The sequence below is a fragment of the Athene cunicularia genome (assembly GCF_003259725.1).
Source record: "Athene cunicularia isolate RWA chromosome 5 unlocalized genomic scaffold, athCun1 chr5_part2, whole genome shotgun sequence".
In the NCBI taxonomy this organism is placed as follows: Eukaryota; Metazoa; Chordata; class Aves; order Strigiformes; family Strigidae; genus Athene; species Athene cunicularia.
The window spans coordinates 5,958,694-5,983,227 of NW_020799102.1; the positions used below are offsets into that span (position 1 = coordinate 5,958,694).

General features: G+C 43.7%; 1 protein-coding gene across 2 annotated transcripts in view; it reads left to right on the plus strand.

Moving 5' to 3' along the window:
• Window positions 1–24,534, plus strand: part of OSBPL5 (oxysterol binding protein like 5) — a 144,111-nt gene that overhangs the window by 116,942 nt on the left and 2,635 nt on the right. For both annotated transcript variants that reach the window (XM_026850373.1, XM_026850374.1), the window contains exons 9-20: window positions 4,606–4,825; window positions 8,143–8,327; window positions 9,719–9,800; window positions 10,412–10,510; window positions 11,985–12,081; window positions 13,029–13,127; window positions 14,341–14,438; window positions 16,473–16,562; window positions 19,322–19,458; window positions 22,128–22,313; window positions 22,798–22,936; window positions 24,076–24,193. In XM_026850373.1, coding sequence (XP_026706174.1) covers window positions 4,606–4,825; window positions 8,143–8,327; window positions 9,719–9,800; window positions 10,412–10,510; window positions 11,985–12,081; window positions 13,029–13,127; window positions 14,341–14,438; window positions 16,473–16,562; window positions 19,322–19,458; window positions 22,128–22,313; window positions 22,798–22,936; window positions 24,076–24,193 — 1,550 coding nt within the window. The remainder of the gene's footprint in view (window positions 1–4,605; window positions 4,826–8,142; window positions 8,328–9,718; window positions 9,801–10,411; window positions 10,511–11,984; window positions 12,082–13,028; window positions 13,128–14,340; window positions 14,439–16,472; window positions 16,563–19,321; window positions 19,459–22,127; window positions 22,314–22,797; window positions 22,937–24,075; window positions 24,194–24,534) is intronic.

A 24,534-nucleotide genomic window follows, 5' to 3' on the forward strand; every position in this document is an offset into this window, starting at 1 on the left:
TCAGAGCGTCGAGGTATCTCTCATCCCATGGGACCAAAGGGGTGGCAGCATTTTGGTCTGCCCATTGCTCTGGAAGGCTCTGGTATGTGTTCTCCAGTCCTGCTGTTTGGGTTTTTAGCTTGAGTTTGAAAAAGAGCTTTACTGAAGAGCAGTAGGAGAAGAGAAGGAAATCTCATGTGTTACCAGGGCATGTGTCCTAGTACTTGTGCAAATACTTATGTTGTTCTTGGGCTTCTTCCATAATACTTCACTTCCTAATTTCTTTCTGCCTAAAAGAGAGTCTCTTAGGGCTGTGCTCGCTGTGATAATGAATCCAGGAATGCAGTGAACTTGTTTTTCAGCTGATGGATGTGTACAGAAATCCAGTATTAAAATGGAGCCTGTGGCAGACCCGTGCCTACTGTAAGGAAGCACAGAAGATAGAATTAAAACTCTATTATAAAGTATTCCTTCAAAATATGATGCATAAATGATGCTTCTGTTTCACCTCTTAGTTGTTCAACATTAAAAGCTCTCTTGAATTATGGGGCTCAGCAGTAGCACACGTGACAGAGTTTTCGGCAGGACAGAGTACCCACAATTGGAACCAGATTTTTCTGACAGGCTCAGATTTAAGCTGAGTCTGGTTCAAGCTGGGTGTTCAGCATCTGGTCATCTTTCTGAGTCCTGCATCTGGTTTTGATGTCTACGCAGACTTTCCCCAGTGCTTAGAGCCCAGGGGAGTTTGATGGTTGCGGGACAGGGGGACGACTTGCTGTCGTTCATGGAGGAATAAAGAACATTTAAACAAGGGAGAATTCAGAACCAAAACTGTGCAAATGCTGAGCAGAGGGGTTTGGGTTTGCCGTTGACAGTGCCTTCCTCATAGGGATTCAATCATTCTAATTAAATGCCTTCCCTACAGGGAATCTTACCAATTAAATTGGCACGCTGTTGTTAGGGGGCCATTTAATTACATTTAACTCTATCTTCAAATTAGCCAAACTATTCTGTCAAAAAAAAGAAAAAGAAAAGGGAGATGATGGATATTATAGGGAGAACAAACCCCAAGGGAGTTGGCAAAGGTGAATCTTTCCTTGAGCCAAAGTTACATTTGTGTGCTGGCTGCTTTGCTCCTTCCCTGCTAGGAAAGAAGTCAAGATTATACAGTGATTTTAAAATCTATGTCTTTAATAGCATATAAAAATGAGGAAGAGAACTGTGCAAGTGAGTCAAAGGCTAAAGTACTGTGTAAATCCATGATTTTAGATAAGAGGCCTTTAGGGCACCAGGCACTCTTCTTTTTAATATGAAGTTCTATTTCTTGTCACTTCTATGTCTTATCTCCAGCAACACCAGGAATCTGGCTGGTTTACTTGTTTGACAAGAACAAAGGGGTTTTTTTGATTTGTGTAGAAGAGTGGTAGCAAACCTAAAGAGGTCCTGGTTACTGACTGAAGTTTCCAGAAATGTCCCTAGAGAATAAAGCACTGGTACAAGACAGCTCCAGTATGCTGAAACAGTAAATCAGATGTGAAAAATGCCAAGTTATTTGTGTTCATGGTGGAAAACCAGCGTTGACTTTTAGCACAGTCATTCCCTCACAGATTTTAAAGCCTGGTCCAAATCCCATTGGAAGCCCCCTGGGAAGTCTTGACATTGATTTTACCTCGAACTCATGGTGTGGCTTTTGTTTTTAGTATATCTTACGTATTCAGTGGTGATTCTGCTTGAAGGAATAGGGAATAGAAGAGCTGGGCTCCACTTCAACATCTCAGACTTGTTCCTTAGAATGGGAAGCATCTGTTTTCCCTTTGGCTCCCCAGAGTGGCTCCTTGGCTCTGGATGTGTTAAGTCTTGCCTTGTTCGTGGCTGGTGGCTAATCAGTGCACAGTTGAGTGGGATTTCATGTGAATTTAATTCCTTCTTGGACTAAATCTGAAATCCTTAAAAAATAATGGGGGGAGCAGAGGAAACTAAGAAAAAAGTCACTTGCTCCACTGAAGTGCCAAATATTTCCCAAATGTGAGGCAGGTGACACAGAAAAACACTTGTTTTTCTTACAAATGTGAACTAGAAGCAAGTGCTACTTCTCAGCCATGAACCGTCAGCCTTAATAACGAACAGTTCTTTCAAGCATGTATCCCCATGGATGAAACTTTCACTAGGTAAGGGAGTGTAGCAGCCACAGACAAACACATATTTAGCTGATCATTGAAAAACTAAGAAATAAATTATGTATTTAAATGATCAACAACTAATAACTACTAACTTCATAGACCTACCATCCAGGAAATATCTGGGCTGAGGAATCATGGGATAATCTCTCTAGGCAGCACTCTCCTCACCTTCTCTCTCCTTTATTTACTTAAACTCAAGCATGTGCTATACTCAGTGCTTATATTTGGTATTTGGTTATTAGTCCTTACACTTGCTGGTTGCTAGTTAAAAAAAAGAAGTACCATCCTGGCACTAGAATGATGAAGACACATCATGTCTAACAGCAAATTATTAGTGCTGGAGTATAGTGGTTATTGACTCTCTGATTTATCATCTTGGTTTTATCTTACAGTAAAACTGTAAATTAAAAAACCCTTGTAGTTTATATATATATATACACATAGACATATATGCATATGTACATATATATATATACAAAGGGAGTTAAAAGATTTTCTAAAGGCACAGAAAGCTGTAGACAACACTTTCAAAAGAACTCTAGAAGCTGAGCTTCTCCAGAAACTGAGCTGTGACTGTCACAATGTGGCTTGCTTGGAGTGTTAAAAATCACGAGCTTATTTCAGTGCATAGTTGGAAGTTGAGATCTTCTGAAAAGCTGATGCCAGTTCTGTGTTCTGACTCTTATGTTGTTTTTTTTTTTAATCTGGCTCTAACTAGCAATGCCTAATTATCTTTTTTTTTTTTTTTTTTTTTTTAATTTAGAAAAAAAAAAAGAGAGGGGGAACAAGGGATGGGAAATTTCAACATTAATCTATAACCAAAATTTGAACATGCTCAGAATAGCCTGAGAAAAGGCCTATCATGGAGAGACTTCAAGCTTGACAGAACATTCCTATGTACTGAGGAGAGAAATCTTGCTTTGAGAGATTAATTGTTTAGTCTGGGGAAGAGGAGGCTGAGGGGAGACCTCATGGCCCTCTACAGCTCCCTGTAAGGAGGGTGCAGAGAACTGGGGATGAGTCTCTTTAACCAAGTAATATGTGATAGGACAAGAGGGAATGGCCTCAAGCTGCGCCAGGGCAGGGTCAGACTGGATATTAGGAAGCATTTCTTTCCAGAAGGGGTTGTTGGGCATTGGAATGGGCTGCCCAGGGAGGTGGTGGAGTCCCCATCCCTGGAGGGGTTTAGGAGTCACGTCAACATAGCGCTGAGGGATCTGGTGGAGTTGGGAACTGTTAATGTTGGGTTGATGGTGGGACTGGATGATCTTCAAGATCTTCTCCAACCTAGGTGATTCTGTGATTCTAAGAGGGAGATGGACTACAGGAGATCGCAAAACTCTTCAAGATCCAGGGCCTGTTCAGATTCTCTGAAACTCCCAGTATAGCTGAGACTCTTTCCTTATTGCTTTATGCAAGAGCAATTTTGTGTGAGGACTTGGGTAAGAAGTTTTCAGAGGAAGGTCAAGTTGAGAAGGTCAGCACCTTAGAGCTGGGCTAGGCCATGAAAGAGGTGATGTGTGTGCAAAGACATGTATGAATAGGAAAAACTGAATCCCATACTAAATGTCACTTGAAAAAAAAAATTAGCAAATACTTTTCAGCGTCTGACCTCTGGCTCACTTAATTGTTTGCTATCTGGTGTATGAACTGCATCTGCTTTTTCAAATGGAGATGCTATAGGCTACTTGAGAGACAATTTTTGGCTTTGTCCTCATTCTCTAAAGTCTGATCACTGAGCATGAAGCTTGCTACACGCATGCTTTCCCTTGGATGCTGTTATGATCTGGGTATTCTTCTTACATGTAATTGTCCAGTCCATGCTTCCAGCTGAGTTCTACTACACAGCATTATCTAGGGGGAGCACATTCCCCAGGTTAGTTTGGGGAGGGGTGTGTGTTTGTGAAAATACTTGCTTCTATTCATTTTTAAATTTCCCTTTCCTAGGCTGACTTAGGGCCACCATCTGTTGAAATAAAGTAGTAGTAGTAGTAGTAGTAGTAGTAGTAGTAGTACCAAAAAGAAAATCTGTTTCATAATGTCATATTTTTCCCATATGCTAGAATCCACTGATTTGTTTCTGTAAAGGGAAGAATGTCTCCTGACTGACACTTCAGTTCTCTCATCAGCAGTGTACAGTTGTTAGTGTGTGCTCTGTATCCCTCCAGTGTACGCGCTCCCATCCGGAGCCAGCGGCAATTCTGTGTAACAATGGGTAAGTGGAGCTTAGTGGTAGATCTGCAAAATGCAGTTTGGAAGGGAGAATCCTGATGAAAAATATCGTTTCTCTGATAAAAACTTTGCTACAGGAGATCAATGTCTTATACTCTCCTGGGCTTCATACCCTATTTTGAGTCCTAGGGGGTGTTTTTACTTTCTCTAAAAGACCTTAAGTAATCTGGCTTTGTAAATCAAATTGAAGCAAGTAACGCACTGTGTGTTGCAGTTTGAATGAATCAGCCCTGGAGAACCACCACCATTTGGAAAATGATGCTTTTTCGGACAAGTCCGAGAGAGACAACGTAGAAGAGTCGGAGAATGAAACTCATGAGAACAGCCGGAAAACAAATGAAAGCGAGAGCGATCAGTCAGAAATCCATGGAGAGGTCTCTCCAGGAAGGAAAGGGACGACTTATATTGAACAGATCTATGAGGAATTCGGGGAGGTAAAAGAAAAAAAATTCTTTTCATCACTGTCTGTTTCTGTTAAAACCTCTGCGTTCGTAGTATCTGTCATTCAGCCTTTTAGATGTGTGGCGGTTAAGAACCAGCTTTGTGAGTTCCAGTGTTTTACAGATAAAGCACTGCACAGCTTTCTGCTAAATTATGTTGAATTATCATGTGCTCTAATAATTATGCATTATGAGCAGCAGCTCTGCTACTGTGCTTTGGCGTGCTTCCAGTATCAGCGATTGCTTTAACCAGTTATTGCATTAAAGAGCCACATAGCATTGGCATGGTGCTTTGTGGAGCCAGCAGGAGAGGGAATTATTATTCTAGGCATGTGTCCTGGCCAATTAGGATGCTCAATCCTTGCTTGATACAAAATATGATACTTCCCTTTTTTCATTATGTATGGAACATCCTTTTTGTGAGTCCTAATGGAGCATTTGAGCCACTTGATTCCAAAATGACAGTTTCTTGTAGGAAAGCCACTTCTCATGTCATTTAACAGCAGGAGGATGTGTGTCTGTTCCACGTAAGAGCTTTTGTTAGCTGGGTGTCACTGTGACACCTCTGAAGAAGGCAGCAGTAGAGAGCTGGGGGAGCCGAGTGTGCTGGGGAGAATGTCGGGCAGGCAGCAGAGGAGCTCTGCTCCAGCACCAGGAGGGCTCTGAGCACTTCCCTTGCCTATTGCTTTGAGCAAGGGAGCTGAAGTCTTGTTGGTGCTTCGAAGAAAACCACTTTGCTAGAAAGCTGTTTCTTTCTTGGGTGTGTTTGCTGCCATTTCAGATGTCAGGGGTGAGGTGCAAATCCCTGCTGTAGAAATTGTGCTTGCAAACACAACTGTTAATTACAATAAAAACCCAACTCCCCTTTTGTGCATCTTTCCCCTCAAATCCCACCCCAGACACACAGCAAATGGTAACTGGGTCCAAACAGGGGATTCTGAATATAGCTGAGGAACTAAGCAACAGCAAAATTAAAGCAATCTTAATTTTTATCGGCTGCTTATTCTGAAATGACCTTTTCCCACTTGACAAACTTGTGCCAGAAGTATTGGCAGGCTAGGCTGATACTTCAGTGCTTGAATGAGCCGTTACAGGCAGCACTGATGTGTGGGTGTGCGAGAGCGAGAGAGATCTCTGCAGTTTTACATTAAAATAAAAAGAAAAGCAGTACAAACCAAATGGAAAGGACTGAATTTCTGCTGTAGAGAGTGACACTTTGTGTAGCGTAAAGACTAGCCATAGTGTGGCTGCTCTGCACAGGTAACAAACTCCCAGTGGGCTTTCAAAAAGAGTTGCCGTGCAGCCTTGGCCATTACATATTTTATTAGATTTCTGTTGCTGGCCAAGAGATGGGGCTGTCGTCACCTGAGACACACAGGTAGGACTGGTTGTTGAGTCTTATCCCACTGGTGACCATAAGGTAAGGGCAAGTAGGTTGTATGCAGTGACAGTTTGCACTCAGCAATGGGCTGAGATGTATCAAGGTAAATAACTGCTAATTAATAACATTTACTGTCATCTTAAAGTGCAACTGTTGCCCTTCAGTCTGTGTGTACAGTTCAGATTTGGCAGGACAAAGATCACAGATGTAAACCATCACTGTTAAATCTTCAGCTTGACTTTGAAAGCTCATTTGAAAGGTGTGCACGTGTGTATGTGCATCCGTTTGTGTTTGAAAGGTGGGTGCTTGTGCATCTGTGTGGATGGATGTTCCAGCTTTGCCTTGTTTGTAGTAGGAATGTGAAGAGAGAGACAGGTGTCAGAAGGACTTTGAGACTGCAAAAGTTGGTCTAGAATATAAAAGAGACCTCCTCCGTAGGTAGATGTATAAAAAAACCCAACCCTTTTTTAAAAAGTTTTGTGGTTATAACAAGTTATAAAAAGAGTTATTGAGGATGATGCATTTGAGAGGAAAGCAAACCAGAAGTGGCTTGAGGTTGTTCTCATCTTCCTGCACCTCCTTCTCCTTCTCTCTTCATCCATCCCTTCTGCAGTGATTCACTGAGTGACACTTTATGCAATTTCACAATTGCACTTTATGCAGTTTCAACATGGCATTAATTGATATTGCCAATACACATGCACTTGAGAACCTGGATAAGTAATGAAAGTTCTGACAGACCCATACCTATTGTAAGCCCTAGCTGATGCTGTGATATTACGTTCTTTAATGGTTTCCATTTCTTCTTGGAGGTTCAAGCTGTGTATTGCATCAGACTGACACAAGAAGAATGGTATGATAATGGAAAAAGAATGAAATGAAAAGAGCTTTGTTGTTCCTCAGTCTGAAATTCCCCCCAGGGTACAAACCGGATGTGGTGTGTGACTAGTAAAAGAGCTGACTGGGAGCCAAAGAGGTGGTGCTGGGAATGCTCAGGTGGTGAAAATGAGTGTTTAGTGATTTACACCATCTGCAAATCCTGTTGGGATACGCTTTGTGTCCTCTCCCAAACCAAAGTCCATTCCAAAAGTGGATCTGTGCCCTTTTACTGATATAAGTTTCTTGCCTATAAACAGTAGAAAGACTAAGTATAAATACTCTCTTTCATTGTTAAATCCTGATGGGTGTTAGACAAAAGTCAAAATCTGTGTTAAAATAACATTAATGTCTGAAAAGTTACTTTAATTTTTTTTCTCCAGTGGCTTGAAAGGTCCATTCCCCCACGTAGCCCTGTGGAATGCATAGGACCTCCACAATTACAGATAGCTGAAACCACAACATAATCCCTGGCTTTTTTACAGTTGCCTGCACTCCTGTTGCAAAGGGCACTGAGCAGCACTAGGGGGCAGAGTCTTTGTGCACGTCACCTGGCAGTGGGCCCTTTATCTACTACTGGTTTGTCTTATTTTGAACTTGGGGGACTGCTTCCATTCTTTGTTGATGACTCTTTTATCTCTTAAATTTTTCTACATTTATAATAGAAAATCTTACAGTCTCTCATTTGCTGAGAATGAGACTGAAAGGAGCTTTTGTACACACCCCACCTGGCTGTAGTGATGCTGGAACAGCCTTGAGCATGTCCACACCCTGGAGGGTGTGGAGGCTGGGGCTCAGGAAGGAGCACAGCAGAGGTGTCCTCCCTGCCACGCCAGCCCTCGCAGAGGCCCAGGGCTTTCTGTACTGCTCCCTTTAGTGCTTCAGGGATCCACTCCTCCTGAGACAGCTGATGTCTTTTTGCAGTGCTGTAGCTGAGCGGTCACCTCTGTGCCAGGGCCGGGTATGCCTGGGTGAGCTTGGACTCTCCCAGTAAATGCACCCGCAAGAAATAGTTTTCCTGTTTCTGCCCTGAACTTCCCTTTTCCCATCATAGACAGGTGAATCGTCTCAAACAGAAACTGTCTCCGAGGAGAACAAGAGCCTGATGTGGATCCTGCTGAAGCAGCTGCGGCCTGGCATGGACCTGTCACGGGTGGTGCTGCCCACCTTCATCCTGGAGCCACGCTCCTTCCTGAACAAGCTCTCTGATTACTACTATCATGCTGACCTGCTTTCCCAGTAAGCAGCACGCAGAGGGTGCCCAGTGTGGGGATTTTTCTGGTATTTGTGAAAATGTGTTACAGAGTTAGCTTGGTGCTGGCTGAGGTGTGTTTATGTGCTTGAAAAGCTCCCAAATAACATCTAGGTCACGGGGTTCAACATAAATGAAGCCAGGCACTAGCTGCAGTGACCTTTTAAAGGTGGACTGCTGCCAGTGAGGAGCAAGGAAGCAAGGAAAACAGTTAAACTCCGGAGGAAACTAGCTTGGCACATGCACGTTTGCCAGCATTGGCTGAAACCGGTGGGGATGCAGCTCCCTCTCCTTTGAACATCTCGCAGCAGAGCTGTGCCACCTTCTGGTGTACGCGTGTACGGAGGGGAATAGGACAGCAAACAGGATTGTCAAGCACTTGTGCCCCCAAAAGCAATATAATTATGTTGGTTGATAAACAAATAAGAAGCATCTTTTAACACCATTGATGAGAGAGACCTGCTGGGAGCAGCAGAGTGGAAAAATAGAAAATGTTATGCTTCCAGGTAGGACCAGCCTTCTCAATGAGATATGCCTGGTGTATTTTAAAACCAGTGTGTGCAATAATCACATAGCAGCACTAGTTACTCATGTTTATTCCACTGCCTCTGGGTAATTTTAGAATCGTGGTATTTTCAAGCCTTGTTGTGGTATTTGTAACATCTGAAGTTAAGGAAATGGTTTTCCTCAGTGCTGAGATCTGAGAAATCTTCAAGAGGTTTGGAGGTTTTGTTACATAAACCTCTTTGTGGTATGGATGTTCCTTCTAAATTGATTTCGCAAGAACTTAGGTTGATTTTCAAATCTGACTAAATGGTTGGAAATAGCAGGAATACTATCGTCTATGTTTACTTCCCACTTCAAGTTTGAGCTGGGAGGGATTGGATGAGGTGACCATGAGAAGTCCCTTCCAACCTCAGAGTACTGAAAGAGGCCATGTAGCACATCAGCTTTAAAGATCTTTTAAGGAAGAAGGAAACAAGAAAAAGATAGAAAAATAGAATTGTCTTTTATTTTGGTGGCATAAGTACTATGGCTTTTATGACTCACACTGTAACTAAGTGTGAGTGGCAGTCCCACATTAACATGCTTGAATGTCTAATCAAACCTGATACACTCCAGAAATTCTATTAGACCGTTTGCAGGAGTGCAGGGCAGCAGGTGCCACATTTTAAGAGTTTACTGGTGTGTTGTATGATGTACATTATTAAAAAGAAAAATTATTTCTGCTGGCAGTCACCTTTTCCAGTGGCAGCAGCGCAGAAGTTATTTCCCTTTAGTATTAGGGAAATATTACTGAGATGAATGTTGTTGTACTGGCATGAAATAAATGTGACATGTGAACAGTAGAAAGGCCATTTTATGTTCTCTCCTGCAGGGCTGTCCTTGAAGATGATCCATACAGTCGAATGAAGCAAGTTTTGAGGTGGTATCTGTCCGGCTTCTATAAGAAGCCAAAGGTAAAAGAATGCATCAAGTTGGGGTTGTAACAATCAACCTTCTGCTGCGGTTGTGTAATTCTTTATTGCCTTTCCTTTGGCACTTTACCTCTTCAGAAGACTTTGACCATTACTTTTAAAACTGAAGTTACATTTGGTTTCAGAGTAGATACTGAATGCAGAATAGTGTTGACCATCTCAGAGCTTTTGCACTGGACAGTTAGAAGGCAGAACTAGTCATGAACAAGTAACATCTCCTTGGATGCCAGATATTTCCCCTGTCTGAAAGCAGGGCCCCTTTCTCTTTTCAGGCCTATTAGTGCCATAGTGCCATGTTTCTACATCAGTAGGCACCCGCTGCATATTGTAGCAGAAATAATAAAGTTTTGTCATCTTGTAAAGCTTTGATGGGGCAAAAGCTTAAATTGACAAGAATAGCAGATGAATCCATGGCTCAGATGAAAAGATTCGATTAGGAGAATATATGTAGCCAGTTCTTAGGTTTTGATTCTTGTGACTGACTTAGGTTAAAGCATCAGGGAGAAAATTATTATGTTGTTTTGTGGCCAGCTCTGTAAAGTTGGATTGCAGATCTTTCATTTGTAGCAGGTTTTGATTGCTTTGCTTTTCAGGGAATAAAAAAGCCATACAACCCTATTCTGGGAGAGACATTTCGCTGCTGTTGGTTTCACCCCCAGACGAACAGCCACACATTTTACATAGCAGAACAGGTAAGTTGCTTTACTTGGATGCTCAGGTGTTGCAAACAGTAGCCTGCCCGCACCTCTGTGTGTGGGAACACACTCCACATCTCACCCTGGGAGAGGAATTTTGAGTTTTGTCTAAATATCCAGAGCGGGACATGGGGTGAACTAGCTGCTGATCTTTTTTCTGGTTTAACCCCAGCCAGCAACTCGGCCCCACACAGCCACTTGCTCTCTCCCCACTGGTGGGATGGGGGAGACAATCAGAAGGGTAAAAGTGAGAAAACTCATGGCTTGGGATAAAACCCCTTTAATAGGCAAAGCAAAAGCCGGGTGCGCAAGCAAAGCAACACAAGGAATTCATGGCCCCCTGCCCATGGGCAGGCGGGTGCTCAGCCCTCTCCAGCACGGCCAGGCTCCATCACGCGTAACGGTGACTTGGGGAGACAAACGCCACCACTGCGAACATCCCCCCCTTCCTCCTCCTCCCCCAGCTGTACGTGCTGAGCATGAGCCGTCGGGTGGGGGATACCCCTGGGGTCAGCTGGGGTCAGCTGTCCCCGCTGTGTCCCCTCCCAGCTCCTTGTGCACCCCCAGGCTGCTCGCTGGGGGTGGGGGGAGAGGCAGAAAAGGCCTTGGCTCTGTGTAAGCCCTGCTCAGCGGTGACAAAAACATCCCTGTGTTATCAGCACTGGGTTCAGCACAGATCCAAACCACAACCCCATACTACCTACTAGGAGGAAAATGAACTCCATCCCAGCCAAAACCAGCACACCTCTTCAGTAAAGACACTTTCCATGGGGTTCTGCCCTGCTGTTTTCCTATTGTTAATAAAACACTGTTGTGGTTTGTGTTGCCTCTGTCAAAAGGATCATAAAACACATAACCAAATCCTACCTTCCTTTATTTCTAAACTTCCTATAATGATTTTAATAGGAGTAAATGGAATTATTATGTCTTTGGAGATAAATAAAAGGTAGAGCTTACAAGTAAAGTGGCCTGACAATATTTTATTTTATATTTACAGTGTTAGTAAAGGGATCTGAGGACCATATGGATTTTGGTACAGGGACTCCCTGTTTCATGTACATTTTTTTCCTATTTAATCAAAAAAATTTTTATTTTGTGTTATTTTATTTTAGCAATTTTATTGCATCCGTTTTATGGAGGTTATTCAGATGCTGCCACAAGGTTCTGCACTGTCACTTGTTGTGTTGAAAGTCTGACAGTGTATCTGTTGGCCTAAAGTGATCTCAAATGCACAAAGACAAGAGAATACAGAGTGGGGGAGAAAATTTACATATATGATGTTCTCATGAATAATGGCCTCACATACTGTTCCCTCCTGTAACATTCTGGTTGACTCTGCTCAGCCCTGTGGCCTTTGTCTTGCACATTCCCTAGAGCAGGTGTAACACCCCGTTGAGGCTGTGTGTGCACCCTCCTCTCTGCTTAGCCTGTAACAACTGCTATAAGTGACCTGTGCCTATTTTTCTTCTAGGTCTCCCATCATCCACCAGTGTCAGCTTTTCATGTCAGCAATAGGAAGGATGGATTCTGCATTACTGGCAGCATTCTAGCTAGGTCTAAGTTTTATGGTAAGGCATTAAGCCTAGGCATCTCCCAGGTAACGTCATAGCATTGGTTTTGGCTTGGTTTTTAATCACTTCTGAGTGTACTCAGAGTTAAGAACAAAGAAATGCTTAAGAGATCTACCACCAGGACACCCTAATTCCTTGTCTTGACTCTCCTGAATTTTCCCTGTTTTCATCATTTCAGTGGGACATCACGTTGATGTTTAAAAAGAAAAATCAGAAAATTGAGAGCTTTAAAAAACGGTATTCAGAAAGCAGAGGTTCACCAGAACGTGTAGGCAATTGGTTGTCAGACTGCTTTCCATATGCTCATGGATGAGTGTTGTATAGCTCTCTGATCATCCAGCAGACTTCTGCAAAAGTCTCTGTATAAATGTAATCATTTATATAGCTCCCAGATTTCTTAGAGTTGAACTCTGAAGCTTCAAAATGCCTTCCAGCCTTTTCATGTCAGTGGAGACAGCAGGGCTACAGGCCCTGAAACAGTGTTGCTATTTGAAATAGGTTTTTTTGTTTAGGCAAGCACCTCTTAAGGTACTATCCTCTGGTAAATGTATTTGCTGAAACACTTGTAAATAGTCATTGCTGTCCTTCTGCCAATTTTATTTTTTATCTGGGATCATAATCAGAAAAGTTGTGAGAACCGAAGGACCTGAAATACTTATGAGCATTGGAACTACTTTCTACATCCCACTAGTGACTTAATCTACTTGCCCTTTCTGCAACAGGGGTTAAATGTCAGAGCAACTGTGAGCCGTACAGCAGAGAGTTTATTAGAACTGCCTGCCTCCAACAGTAAATGATTTGTAGGGTCCCTGAATTATTAGCATTTTGTATCTTTGCTTTCATTAGTGACCTACATTTAATGGGAACGTTTTGCTAGAGTAGGATGAGTGACCAAGTAGAACGTGCACTTTTAATATATATGTATTTGTTCTTTTAAATTCTAGGTAACTCACTTTCTGCACTGTTGGACGGGAAAGCAAAGCTTATGTTTCTAAACAGAGGGGAAGATTATATAATTACTATGCCATACGCCCACTGTAAAGGTAAGTTATGACTGTTCAAATAGGAAGCAAACAGAAACAATAATATAATGGTATCTTACCGGCTAACTTTGCACTGGCTCTCTTCTTCCCTCTGGAATACCTGGCACCGCAGGAACTGGTAATTCCAGGGAGCAGTTGCTCCACACATGAGTCATAGCACCCAGTAGAAGGCTTCAGCCTCACTGAAGTCTTTTTCATTAGTTTATGCAGAGCTGAGTTTTAACACTGTGTAGAAACAAAAAATACTGTGTATATGCACTGCAGTAAAGGGAAGATGGAAGGAATGAGCGTACAGTTCTGAGCTTCTGAGGATAAAAAGTTTTTCTAATGTTAACACTGAAATTGTTTACTATATTTTATGGCTTTTTGAGAGTAATGGAAATTCCTGACTTCTGATTTCTTTGTTACTCTAATCATGATATTCCTCAGTGTATGAGCTGCCTCAGTGAGGCTGATACCTGTTACCGTGTGGCTTTGCTCTGTTGAGCTGAATGTGCACAGAGGCCAGGGGATGGCTCCTGACTTACTGCTGTAACTAAGCATCAGTGGCACGTCAACCACAGTGATAAAATCACTCCTGCAGCCATTTGATCCAATTTGGGGGTTTTGAATATTTTTTCATTTTGGCATGTTGACCTCTAAGTTAATACTTATGGAGGGTCTAGCTACCTGTGAAAACAGTAACTTCTATAAATCATGCTCTCTGTGAACTGTTCCTGTGCATAAATCTTTTTCTTGTCAATTTTTCTTTTTCTGCAAATGACCTTTCCATAAAATGGTAGGCATGTGTAAAGAGGAGTCCCCGGCATGACTGCTAGTCTCTCAGGTCCTGCTGAATCCCATTAAGGCTCCTCTCTGCCCTGTCCACCCTGTGAGAAGCAACTGGGTCTGTTTAAGCACTGGTATAAATAAAGTTGCTGGGCACAGCTTTCCTTATTTTTCCTTTCCCACTTTCAGCTTGCTGCAGATGCACTATCGGCACCTGTGAGTCAAGCTATTTCCTAGCTGGTGTAATAAATGGGGAATATGGACTCAGAGGAGGATTCTTCGTGCTTATAATGAAGAGCCATTTCCTAGAAACTTTGGTTTCTGTATTTTCAAAACTTTAAGACAAGTAGTGAATTTCACAGCGTGTCATCGAGAGCCAGTTTGAGTTGAGAAAGCAGATCACTTGCACTGGGGCCTCTCTTGAGTCTCTTTTTTTCCCTTTCAGGACTTTTGTATGGTACCATGACAATGGAGCTTGGAGGGAAAGTTACCATCGACTGTGAGAAAACTAACCACAGGGCAGAACTGGAATTCAAGCTCAAGGTAGGAGACATTGTGGCCCCATTTTGTATGGGTCTCAGGCTTGCCCCTGTGCTCCAGACAAGGTTTGACCTTACACACCAGATCATTTATATACCAGCAACATGTGTGTGCACCACAGGGTGGCCTACCTGGAGAGGAGGCATCATCCCGCAGTCAGTTCTGCCTGGTGCAGCTCGATTTGGACCCAGGAAGCCTGAGTTTTATGCCACTGGCCAAACTCTGTTCTGAATGTTTGGCAAGGACAATATGGCTTCTGTTTAGGAAGGTGCAATTACTTCTGCTTGCAAAATACAGTGAGGTGTATAGACTGTTTTGAGGCAAGTTAGGATGTGGATCTTCAGTGAAGCTCTCCAGTAGCCATCACGTAGGTACTCTCACCTTGCAGGCATTACAGTGAACTGTGCCTGGTGTTTCTCCAGTCTCCAGGCCCTTGCCTTGATGGCTGGGTAAGAGCCCATTTTCAGGAGGATAATTTTGAATTATCACACTGACAAGCTGCATTGTTATTGCCTTGTACTGACTTGTTCACGTAGCTATTGCCTCCCCTGCAAAGCCTGGTGATGAAAATTTATGGTATGCAGATAAAATGGAGATATCTTTGAGCATTCCTGTAGTTACATGTGTTAAAATCTGGGAAGGAAAATGATGGCCTGTAACTTTTCTTGGACAGTTAACTTGCTTTTTAAGGAGCATCTATTTCTCTTCTGTTCCAACAAACAATTTCTTGCCTGGGCATAAAATGAAAGATGGAGAAATAAGAACCTGCAGGACATTAGGGCTGCAGCCTTAGCCAATGTAAATGTGAGAGATTACTGGAGTTAGGGAAGTCTTTTGCAGACTGAGTTTTCCTGGGGGCAATTGTAATTTTCTGTCTTTATTTGCCCTTACAAAGGGAACTGTGCCCCATGTACTTTTTGACATTTGCATATACTTATCTTTAAAGCCAGTTCTTCCCATAGGCCTGACATACTGTGTCGAGGCCAGTGGAGTATTTCCCTGACTTCAGTCAGTGTCATCTCAAACCTATAAACACTTCAGAACTTAAAATGTAGATCCTTCTTTTCTGGCTTGAAAACAACATTCTTAGTCCAAACATGACCCAGAAAGGTCCCTGAGGCTTAACTACATGCTCTGCTTTGAATATTTCTGAGCCACCTTTTTAGGAGAATTGTGAGAAGTTAGAGGGTAACCCCATGACTTTGTTATTAATTTGGATATGTACCAATTCTCTGCTGGATTGCATACATTGATTCTTGGGATACTTGTGATTTCTTTTTCCATGGGTGTTGCAGGAAATTTGGTTTCATATTGTTATTTTTTTAAAAAAAAGAGTTCTTCTGCACAAACAGTATTGAAAAGTAGCTGATAAAATGCGTGAAGAAATGTGTGTGGTATGAATGAAAGAGCTGGTCACTCTATCACTGCTGTTTCCTGTGTTTGGCAGGCAGGAGGTGAGGGGAATTTTCCATTGTTCTGAGAATCTTTTCCTTGACTCTGGAAATACCCTTTTTCTTTTTTTGTTTGCTGCTGATGAGAGCTTCTTCACACTGAAGGCTTCACACAGACATAGCTATCAGCAGTGCCACACTGCTGTTGCTGTCCCATAAACAGGAAAAGTCACCAACTGCATTAGTGCTGCTCTATTTCTTTGGACAAGGCTGCAAGTACAAGGGTGCAAACTGTAACGTGACTCTGGACAACGGGGAGGACTTGCCCACATACACTTACCCGATGTCCAGCTGAAATAAATGGATCTGCATGGAGGCGAGGCCTTGTGCTGCTGCATGTTAATGCACCTGAAGGCTTATCTCCCTTCCTGCAGCTCCTACAGTGATTTTGCTATTGCAAACAAAAGGAGGAGGGCACAATGCTAGGCGGTCCAAATCCATGTTAGAATTCATTCTACCTTTCCCAAGAAATAGTGGAAATCAAGCTGGTTGCACTTTCCTTCCCTCCTGCCGCATCACTGTGTTTGGCTCCCTTCCAGCTCTGACTAGACTGATCATATTTTCTATTTCTATTCTCCCCTGACAGCCCTTCTTCGGTGGCAGTGCAAGCATTAATCAAATCTCTGGGAAGATTAAATCAGGAGAAGAAGTGTTAGCAAGTCTCAATGGACACTGGGTAACACACGATAATCGAAGTTGCTAACAGTTTAATTGCGCGTGGCAGCCGGGTGGGTGCGCGGGAGGACTGGCAGCCCTTGGCAGGCTCCCCGGCGTGGAGCAGGGGCCGTGGAGGGCCCCTCTCCTGCCTCTTCCCACTGTCCCCAGGGAGTGGGGGCCAGCAGAGCTTTCGAACCGCACCTCTCAAGGTCATTTATGCTTCCGTAGTCCCATCCACCTGCAGCGTGAGTAACACTTGCGCTCCCAGAGCCCAGCGCAGCCAGGAGGGGTTCTGTCAAAGCCAGAGGCCATGTATTTAGGGTGCCAGGCTTAGGAGAAGCACTGGTGACAGGAGGCATAGTGTGTCTTATGTGTGACTGTGAAAATCATGAGACTTCCTTTTTTCTTGTTGTGTTCAATACTTCCCCAGCTACAGCAGTATCAGGGAAGAACTTCACAGGGGTTTACATTCATTATTTTCACAGCACACCTTTATGATAGAAGATGGTTATTCCTCTGTTTATAAGGTGAAGGACAGAGATATAGATTCAGTGAGGGTCTATCAGTATGGGCAGCTCAGAAGAGTCAGCAGAACAGCTAGCACCTTTGCACACCTGGTGTCCCCAAGGGAACCACTCAAAGGCATCCTTAACCCAAAACTTAGCAAGCATAAAGTTGCACAGTGAAGGATGTAGTCTAGAGTTTTAGTTGGGAACTCCTGGCATCTGAGGCAAAAACAGTGAGCCCTGGCTTTGGGCTGAACACTTAGGTATTTATCTCAGCTGCATTTAGACACCTGCATTTTCCTTATAGTTGACCTATGTTCCCTTTCCAATGCACAGAAATTGCCACTTCTGAGACGAGATTTGTCTCATCCTAAAGGACGTATTTAAAGTAGGTCAGGTGAAATGTGCCTGGATAAAGCCCTTTCTATAGTGAGGCCCTAACCACAGCCTTTGGTACTGGACTGCTCCCCTCAGGCAATCTGTCTGTTTACATAAAAGGCTAATGACCATTTTAAAATGGGAAGGTTTGCCCTTTCTGGGTGTAGAGAAGTAAAGTTGCCCCCTGTGTCTGGGCAGCGCTTCTGTTCTGAACTCCCTTCCCTGCAGGATGTGCCTTGGAAATTGTGAGTTGTGCCGGGCTGTGGAGTACCTCCTTACCTCCTTACCTGGTCTGGCTGGGTCCTGCAAACACCATCCGCCACAGCAAGTGGCTCCCCGGGGCACTGAGCCACATGGCTGCATGCTGCTTAGCTTCCAGCCGTCTGTGTTTGGGTTTTATCAGCCTGAAAATAATTTATTCCTCCCTTGTTCTTTGTGCTGGTTGTTTGTGGTGCACAAAATTAGAATGATGTATAAAAGAAGTTAAATGGCTTTGAAAGGGTAGCTCCGTAAGCTGCTCTTTGCAGTTGCACGCTGCGAATAGAGTAGCTGCTGTGCAGCAGTAGGGACGTTGTTTGTTCTCCTCCCTCCCTGCTGAGAGTATTGGCCTGCTCTCCTGAGCTCTGCACGCTTTTCTCTGGCACTGTCCAGTTTGCTGACGGAAACTGTGGCAGCTGAAAGGCTAATTTCTCTGCCTCAGGACCCAAAACCTCACCTGAATAAAGGAGGGAAGGAAATCCCAACTTCTCAGCTCCAGGATCAAAGCAGCAGCTGAGGGCTGCTTGTATATATGCCCCTTAGGGATGCACATAGTGCTGTTGTATAATGCCTGCCTGCCTCTTCCTATCCATAGCTGGGGGGCTCCTGGGGCCCTGAGATCTGTCCTGGAACTGGCACCTCAGACCGTGGAAGAAGATGTCCCAAGGGGGACTTTGAGGAGGGAAGGGAGTCCCTCAGGGTTGGAAGAGTTTCACAGCTGAAGATGTGGGAAGTAAACTTTGAGACCTGCGTCAAGGGACCGTGGCAGGGGCAAAAATGCAGCAGCTGGGACACAAAGAAAATAAGCAGCGATGGGTAAAGCCCGTAGCTGTGACCTAAATAAGGTTTGCCTGATGCTCGTACTGTGTCCAGGCGGCTGAATGGCACCAGTGCACATACTCTCCGGCACCTGTAATCGTCTGATTCATTCCACTCGCAGTCAGCGTTGTGCTGTTCGCTGTATGCCCTGAAAACTACCCGGTCTGGCTCCGTGGCATTGCTGTGTCTGTGAGCAGGGCTGGGAAACAGCTTAGTTAAGCAGGGACACAGCAATATTCTCTAGCCAGCCTCAGATCAGAGAAGTGCTGCTTAATGGTTGGTTGCCAAGTAGATTGGCAAGGAATAAGGATGAAAGACCCCTGGCATTGTGAAGTGCTGAATGAAGTTCAGGCTAAACTGGGGCGGGGGGAGTGAAGGAGTATCTCAGCTTTAGCTCTCCTTCTGGAGAGTATGGAATTTCAGCAGGGTCTGTGTGAGATTTCAGCACTGAGGAATAGCAGAATGACTGGAAAGGGAGCTACAAATCTTGTTTGTATGTGCTGGGTGGTACCTGGGAGGAACAGTGGGGAAAGAAGAGCATCTTAGGGCTTCTGTGGGTACACTTGTCTGGGAGGGACCACGTCCCTTTCTAATTCTTCTCTGATTAATTCAGCCAGTGTTTCCGGCAGTGCCTCGCCTCACTCATTTTAGAAATTTTCAGGAAGTGTTTGTGAGATTTAATGGGATAGAGGAGGAAAGAAACCTTCTAACCAAGCCCTATCTCTGATCATCCGGAAGCAGCTTCCATTTGTCAGGATTATTTTCTGCCTTGTGTTTCTGATCGTCATTAACCTTTTCACTTAATTTTCCTTCTCAGGATGGGGAAGTGCATATAAATGAGTTGAAAAACGGGAACGCGGAAATGTTCTGGAACCCGACCAGTGAAGTACGAAGGCAGAGACTGAAGCGCCATATTGTGCTGTTTGAGGAGCAGACAGACTTTGAGTCAGAGAGGTAAGGAGCCCTGGGAATGTCTTGCTGATGCTTCCCTGCTGGAAGCAGAGCTCTCATCAGAAGGCTCCAGTTCAGCACAGCCCTGAAAAGGCAGTGACCCACTTTGCCTGCACATATTACTCAGCCATTTACCTGTTTTTTCCCAGTCTGTTACCTTTGGAGTATTTCCATGCAGTATAGTTCTGAAATAACCAGGGAGCTGGACTGAGAAATAGTGGAGGCTACATTTTATCTGCTAAAATAACAACGCTTCCTGAACTCCAGAGATCATGAACAGAGTCTCTGTAACAGCTGGAATATTTTATGGAAGGGCAAGATGTCAATCTGAGGTCAGCTGTCTTGTTAAGAAGGGTTGTTTCAACCACAGGCTCTTAAACTAGATACAGGAATCATGTGGAAAGTCCTGGCAGGAGCAGAGCAGTAGTCTGAACCACATAACAGGATTTTATGAGAGAATGTAATTAAATGATGTTTAATCCTGCCTTGCTTGTAATCTCAGCGAGATCTCCAATGATGTCTGCACCAGGATTTTTTAGGATAATCTAGATTACCTAAAAATATAGTCCTTGGCACATGATTTAGGAAATGAAAGGAATGACTACCTGATGCAATGTGCATCCCCGAGCCAGTTCTTGAGCAAGAACAGCATCATGTGGCACTGGCTCCAAGCCAGCTAGTCCTGCCATCTCACCAGTATAGTAGCAGCTCACATCCCCAACCAGCACATGCACTTTGCTGCCTGGCTCTGCATGACGTTGGCCACTTCCCTGAGGGCACCTAATTTTGGTGGTGTATCACATCACACTAAGAAGATTACGCCTTTTTGGGTAAAGAAAGGGACTGCATGAAAATAAAAACAACATTTAGTTTGTTCTGGACAGCAGTGGACGTTATGGGCAATAAAGTCTTGTATTTGTAAATTACAGTCGTGCATTCGCTGCTGTCAGAGAGGAGAGCAGACTGCAGCACATTTCTCTATTAATTTTCTGAAGAAGATTCTTTTAATGGAGAAATCTCAGTCTTGCAGACAAAGGATCCCCATTTCTGTGTTTACCAGGATACTGCCAGAGCTGACTCCCTTTGCTACATCAGAGATCAGTAATGATACATGCATCCATGGAAAGGAGAAAAAAAGGAAAAATTCTAGAGATCCTTAAAAGACAGTCCACCGAGCTCCTTATTATGCTGATAGTTGCATGAATAAATTACCATCTAATCCAGGTTATGTTCTCCCTGTATTGCTTAGTCTTTCCTGCAGTGCTGAAAGTCACTTATTTTTACAAAGGCTGGCGAGTCTCTGAAGCTCATACCATTATGCAGCTCACCGTGGAGGGGTCTCATTGTCTGACACGTGCAGCTGTTGATGAAGCAATTTGCTCTTGCCAATTTTGTGCGTGTCCCTCTGAGATTCTTAGAATTAGAGGCCTTGCTCTTCACACCACTGCATTCCCTAGGACTGACTCTGTATGCCACCACAGTATTTTCTCAGGCCACGATTTTCACTCCTCCCTCCCCCATCGCCATCGCTTTGAGCCTGAATTTAGTTTCCGTCCTTTGTTTCTGGGAGAAAAGATTCATACACAGGAAAATGGGAGTGACGTGTCAAAAAGGACCGGAAAGTGTTCCTCTGCCTTCAGTTAATTATCTAAGAGGCTGCTTTTTTGGAAGTGTTCTGTTAACATATGGTGATTGGAATATAATGAAAGCATCAGTATCCTTTTTAAATTAAGAGCTTCACAGCAAGCTCCAAATTAAATACGGTAATGTATTCATCTTCTAAATGGTGAATTGGTGTTTTGTGGAGCTGGGAATACTGGAACAGCCTGGATCTCCAGTGCCTGTTCTAACTACTCAACCACTTGGCAGTGTTTTGGGAGGGCTAGCTGCTGCTGCTCTTCTCAGAAGTATTTCCAATCTGAAATGAAGATTGGAGTGCTCTGATTAGAGAAACTGTGGAGAAGCCTATCTCAGCTTCGCTATAGTAAAAAAAAAAGATAGTAATTTTTCTCTTGTAAAAGGCTGATCCTCTCCTCCGGGTGGGGGCTCAGTGAGACATCATATGACAGATCACGTATCTTTTGGCAGCTGAAAACAAGTGCGCGGGAAAGCCTGTGCTCATGTTTGTGGTTTGTGACCACAAGTATGTGTCCGTTTCTTGCAGACTGAGTCTAGTTGCTAATCCTATACAGAAGTACAACCCTGTATGTGCAGCTGCAAGCCGTGCACATGAATTTGCTTTCCAATGCTTCTAAACTTTAAATATAAAGCCTTTGTTTCAGGGATAGACATTAACACAAAGGCTCCTAAACAGAAATGCTTGGAAGTGTGAGGAAGATAACAGTTTCTCCATTATACATCATCTCTAAAGAGGCCACTAACCTCAGTGATTTGAGCATAACGATCTTGTAACTCACACAGACAGCACTGAAGATGTTAGTGAGTGTTGTAGGTGATGTTATCTAAGGGGGAGTTCCCCTGTTCTTCAGTCGATCACTGCGTACAGCATTCAGTGTTGCTGTTCTTACAATGTTCCTTTCATTTACAAGCCAAAACTGACGCTGAGCAATCCCATTACAGTTCCTCTGGAGTATCCAGTTCCTAAGGTTCCAGCTGGCAAAATGCAATGTTGGCTTTAAGGTGGTTTAACTTGCTTCCCTGTTTCTTTCTAGGCTTTGGCAGCACGTTACCAGTGCAATAAACAAAGGCGATCAACACAAGGCGACACAGGAAAAATTTGTACTGGAAGAGGAGCAGAGGAATGCTGCCCGGGAGCGGAAAGAGAACGGCACAGAATGGAAACCACTGCTCTTCCAGCACGACGCCACCACTAACGAGTGGCGCTACAAATACGAGGAGTGAGTGGGGGGGCTGGGGGTGCCGCTCGAGGGGTCCAAGCAAGGATACAGGCCATTCCCTAGACTATGCCCTGGGCTTGCTCTTTCTGAGCTCCATGTCATTATTAGAATACCTGTTCCTGACACTAACTGGGAATAGCTGGAAATGAGGGCTTGGCGACAGAAAATCTGTAGCTATTGCTGCAATCAAGCATGGGATCATTTAGCAGAGATTTTCCGTGCTGTGCGAGCAGAGTTGGTAACTGTGCGCTCCTCCCCTGGCACAAAGGGTGCAGCCTCTGGAGACTGAACCCCCCTCATGTATTGCTAGGAGCTGTGAGTGCGGAGGGAAGGGTCTGTTACTCCTCACACTGCATCTGTGGAAACCCTGGTTACTGTCAGGAGTGAATGCCTGCCCTGAGACACGTGGAATTAGTGCATTACTCATAACACACCTGGTGTGAGATCCTTGCTTTTCTGATGTTTTTTCCTCTGCTCTCAAAAGTTTAAGACCTTGGGATCCTTTGAATGACATTGCCCAATTTGAGAAGAATGGGGTACTTCAGACCATGGAAAGACACTTATCCACAAGGATGTCGAACCACAAAACAACATGCATAAACAATCAAATAACACGGCACAAGGTAAAAAGCCTGATTTGGGGAATATCATCTTCTTTATGATTTCTTAGATACACAGCCCTTTTTTGCAGCATTTGTATGTAAGCACATAGGCTAGAAGGTTTGTTTTGGGTAAATATAGCTTACAACTCTAGACCTGCAATATTATGTCATCATTAATTCCAAATAATTATAATTCGTGGTTGACATATTTTGGTATTTTTCTTCCACCCAGTGTTAGTCACTGTCAGTTAGTGACTCTCATACTGGGTTTTGCATGTGACTGAGCTGAACTTTACTGTTCTGTGTTTCTGAAGCAGAAAACTTCCCATAGTAAGGGTGTGAGCAAGGTTTTGGTATACACAGCTGAGATCCGGCAACTTCAGTTCTGGCCTTTGCCATCTGCCTTTACCACTTAATTCCTCTTAGGCAAGACAAGAAATCTCCTCCATCTTCTCCCTTAAATAGGGGTGATACTTTCTCATTTCATTGCATTCATCTTTGGAGTAATATATGGCATTCATAAAATGTTTTGTAAATGTAGAACTGCTGAACTAGGTAGTTGTAACCCAAATACATTGAAAAATTCATATCTTGTTATGTGCATAGACTTTTTTAACACCTCAAGTCTGAATCTCTGCAACAATGGCAAAATTGATGTTCATAACTGCTTTTCAGACCCTCCGGTGAGAAATTTGAATCAATGTATTTGGTTTACCCATCTGAGAGGCGGAGAGAAACTTTGCAAAGTGCCTCAAGAAATTAGGCAGAAAAGTTCTGTGATGTTTAAATCCTTCAGGCACCTTCTGAAAAATCTTCCTCGGGAAATTTGATTCTGAATTTCTCTTCTTTTTGTCCGAGTACACAACTCAGCAGAAGAACTATAAAGTTCATCGCTATGTGTGTCAGTTAAAGCTACAACAAGAACAATTTGGATGGGTGTCTTAAGTACGTTATCATTTGAAGAAATGCTTCTGTACGGGACATGTGTGTAATATCCTTAACTAGCTGCCAGGAGTCCAGGAGTTGGAGTTGGACGAAAAGCAGTCAGACTTCACAGTCTCACAGATATTCCACATCACCCCGAGTTTTTGTTTAAAGCCAAACACAAGAGTCTTCAATTTGACAGTGACCGAGTCTCATTTAATCCCTGTTTAATCCAGAGGTCTGCCAAAGACTGCAGGCGCCGCAAAACCAGTGATCAGCCATCCAACCACAGCCAGAATACAGAGAGCAGCTGTTCAACGCCGGAATCGGTGCAGGAGCTCTCAGATGATGATGGTGAGCATCTGCGTATCACTGGGTCAGGCTTTAATGTTCTTTCCTTGTTACCTTACTCCTTGAGCCAGCCCTGGGACATTTCCCAGACCAGTTAATACCATGTCCCACAGCCCACAGGCAAACATGGAGAATGTTCTGCTTCTGTTCGCCGTACATACTACTTCTCTTTCTGCCTTACACTACCCATGCCAGCAAGGGCTTTCAACTCCTGGCACAAACATGTTGGAAAGATACAGATAGGAAAGTCAACAGATAGCACAGACTTCATTTCTCATTCCCTTTTCTCAGCCTTTGTTAGAAGTGACCTTGAGTGTTTCAGGAATGGGGGCAGGTGTGAGCAA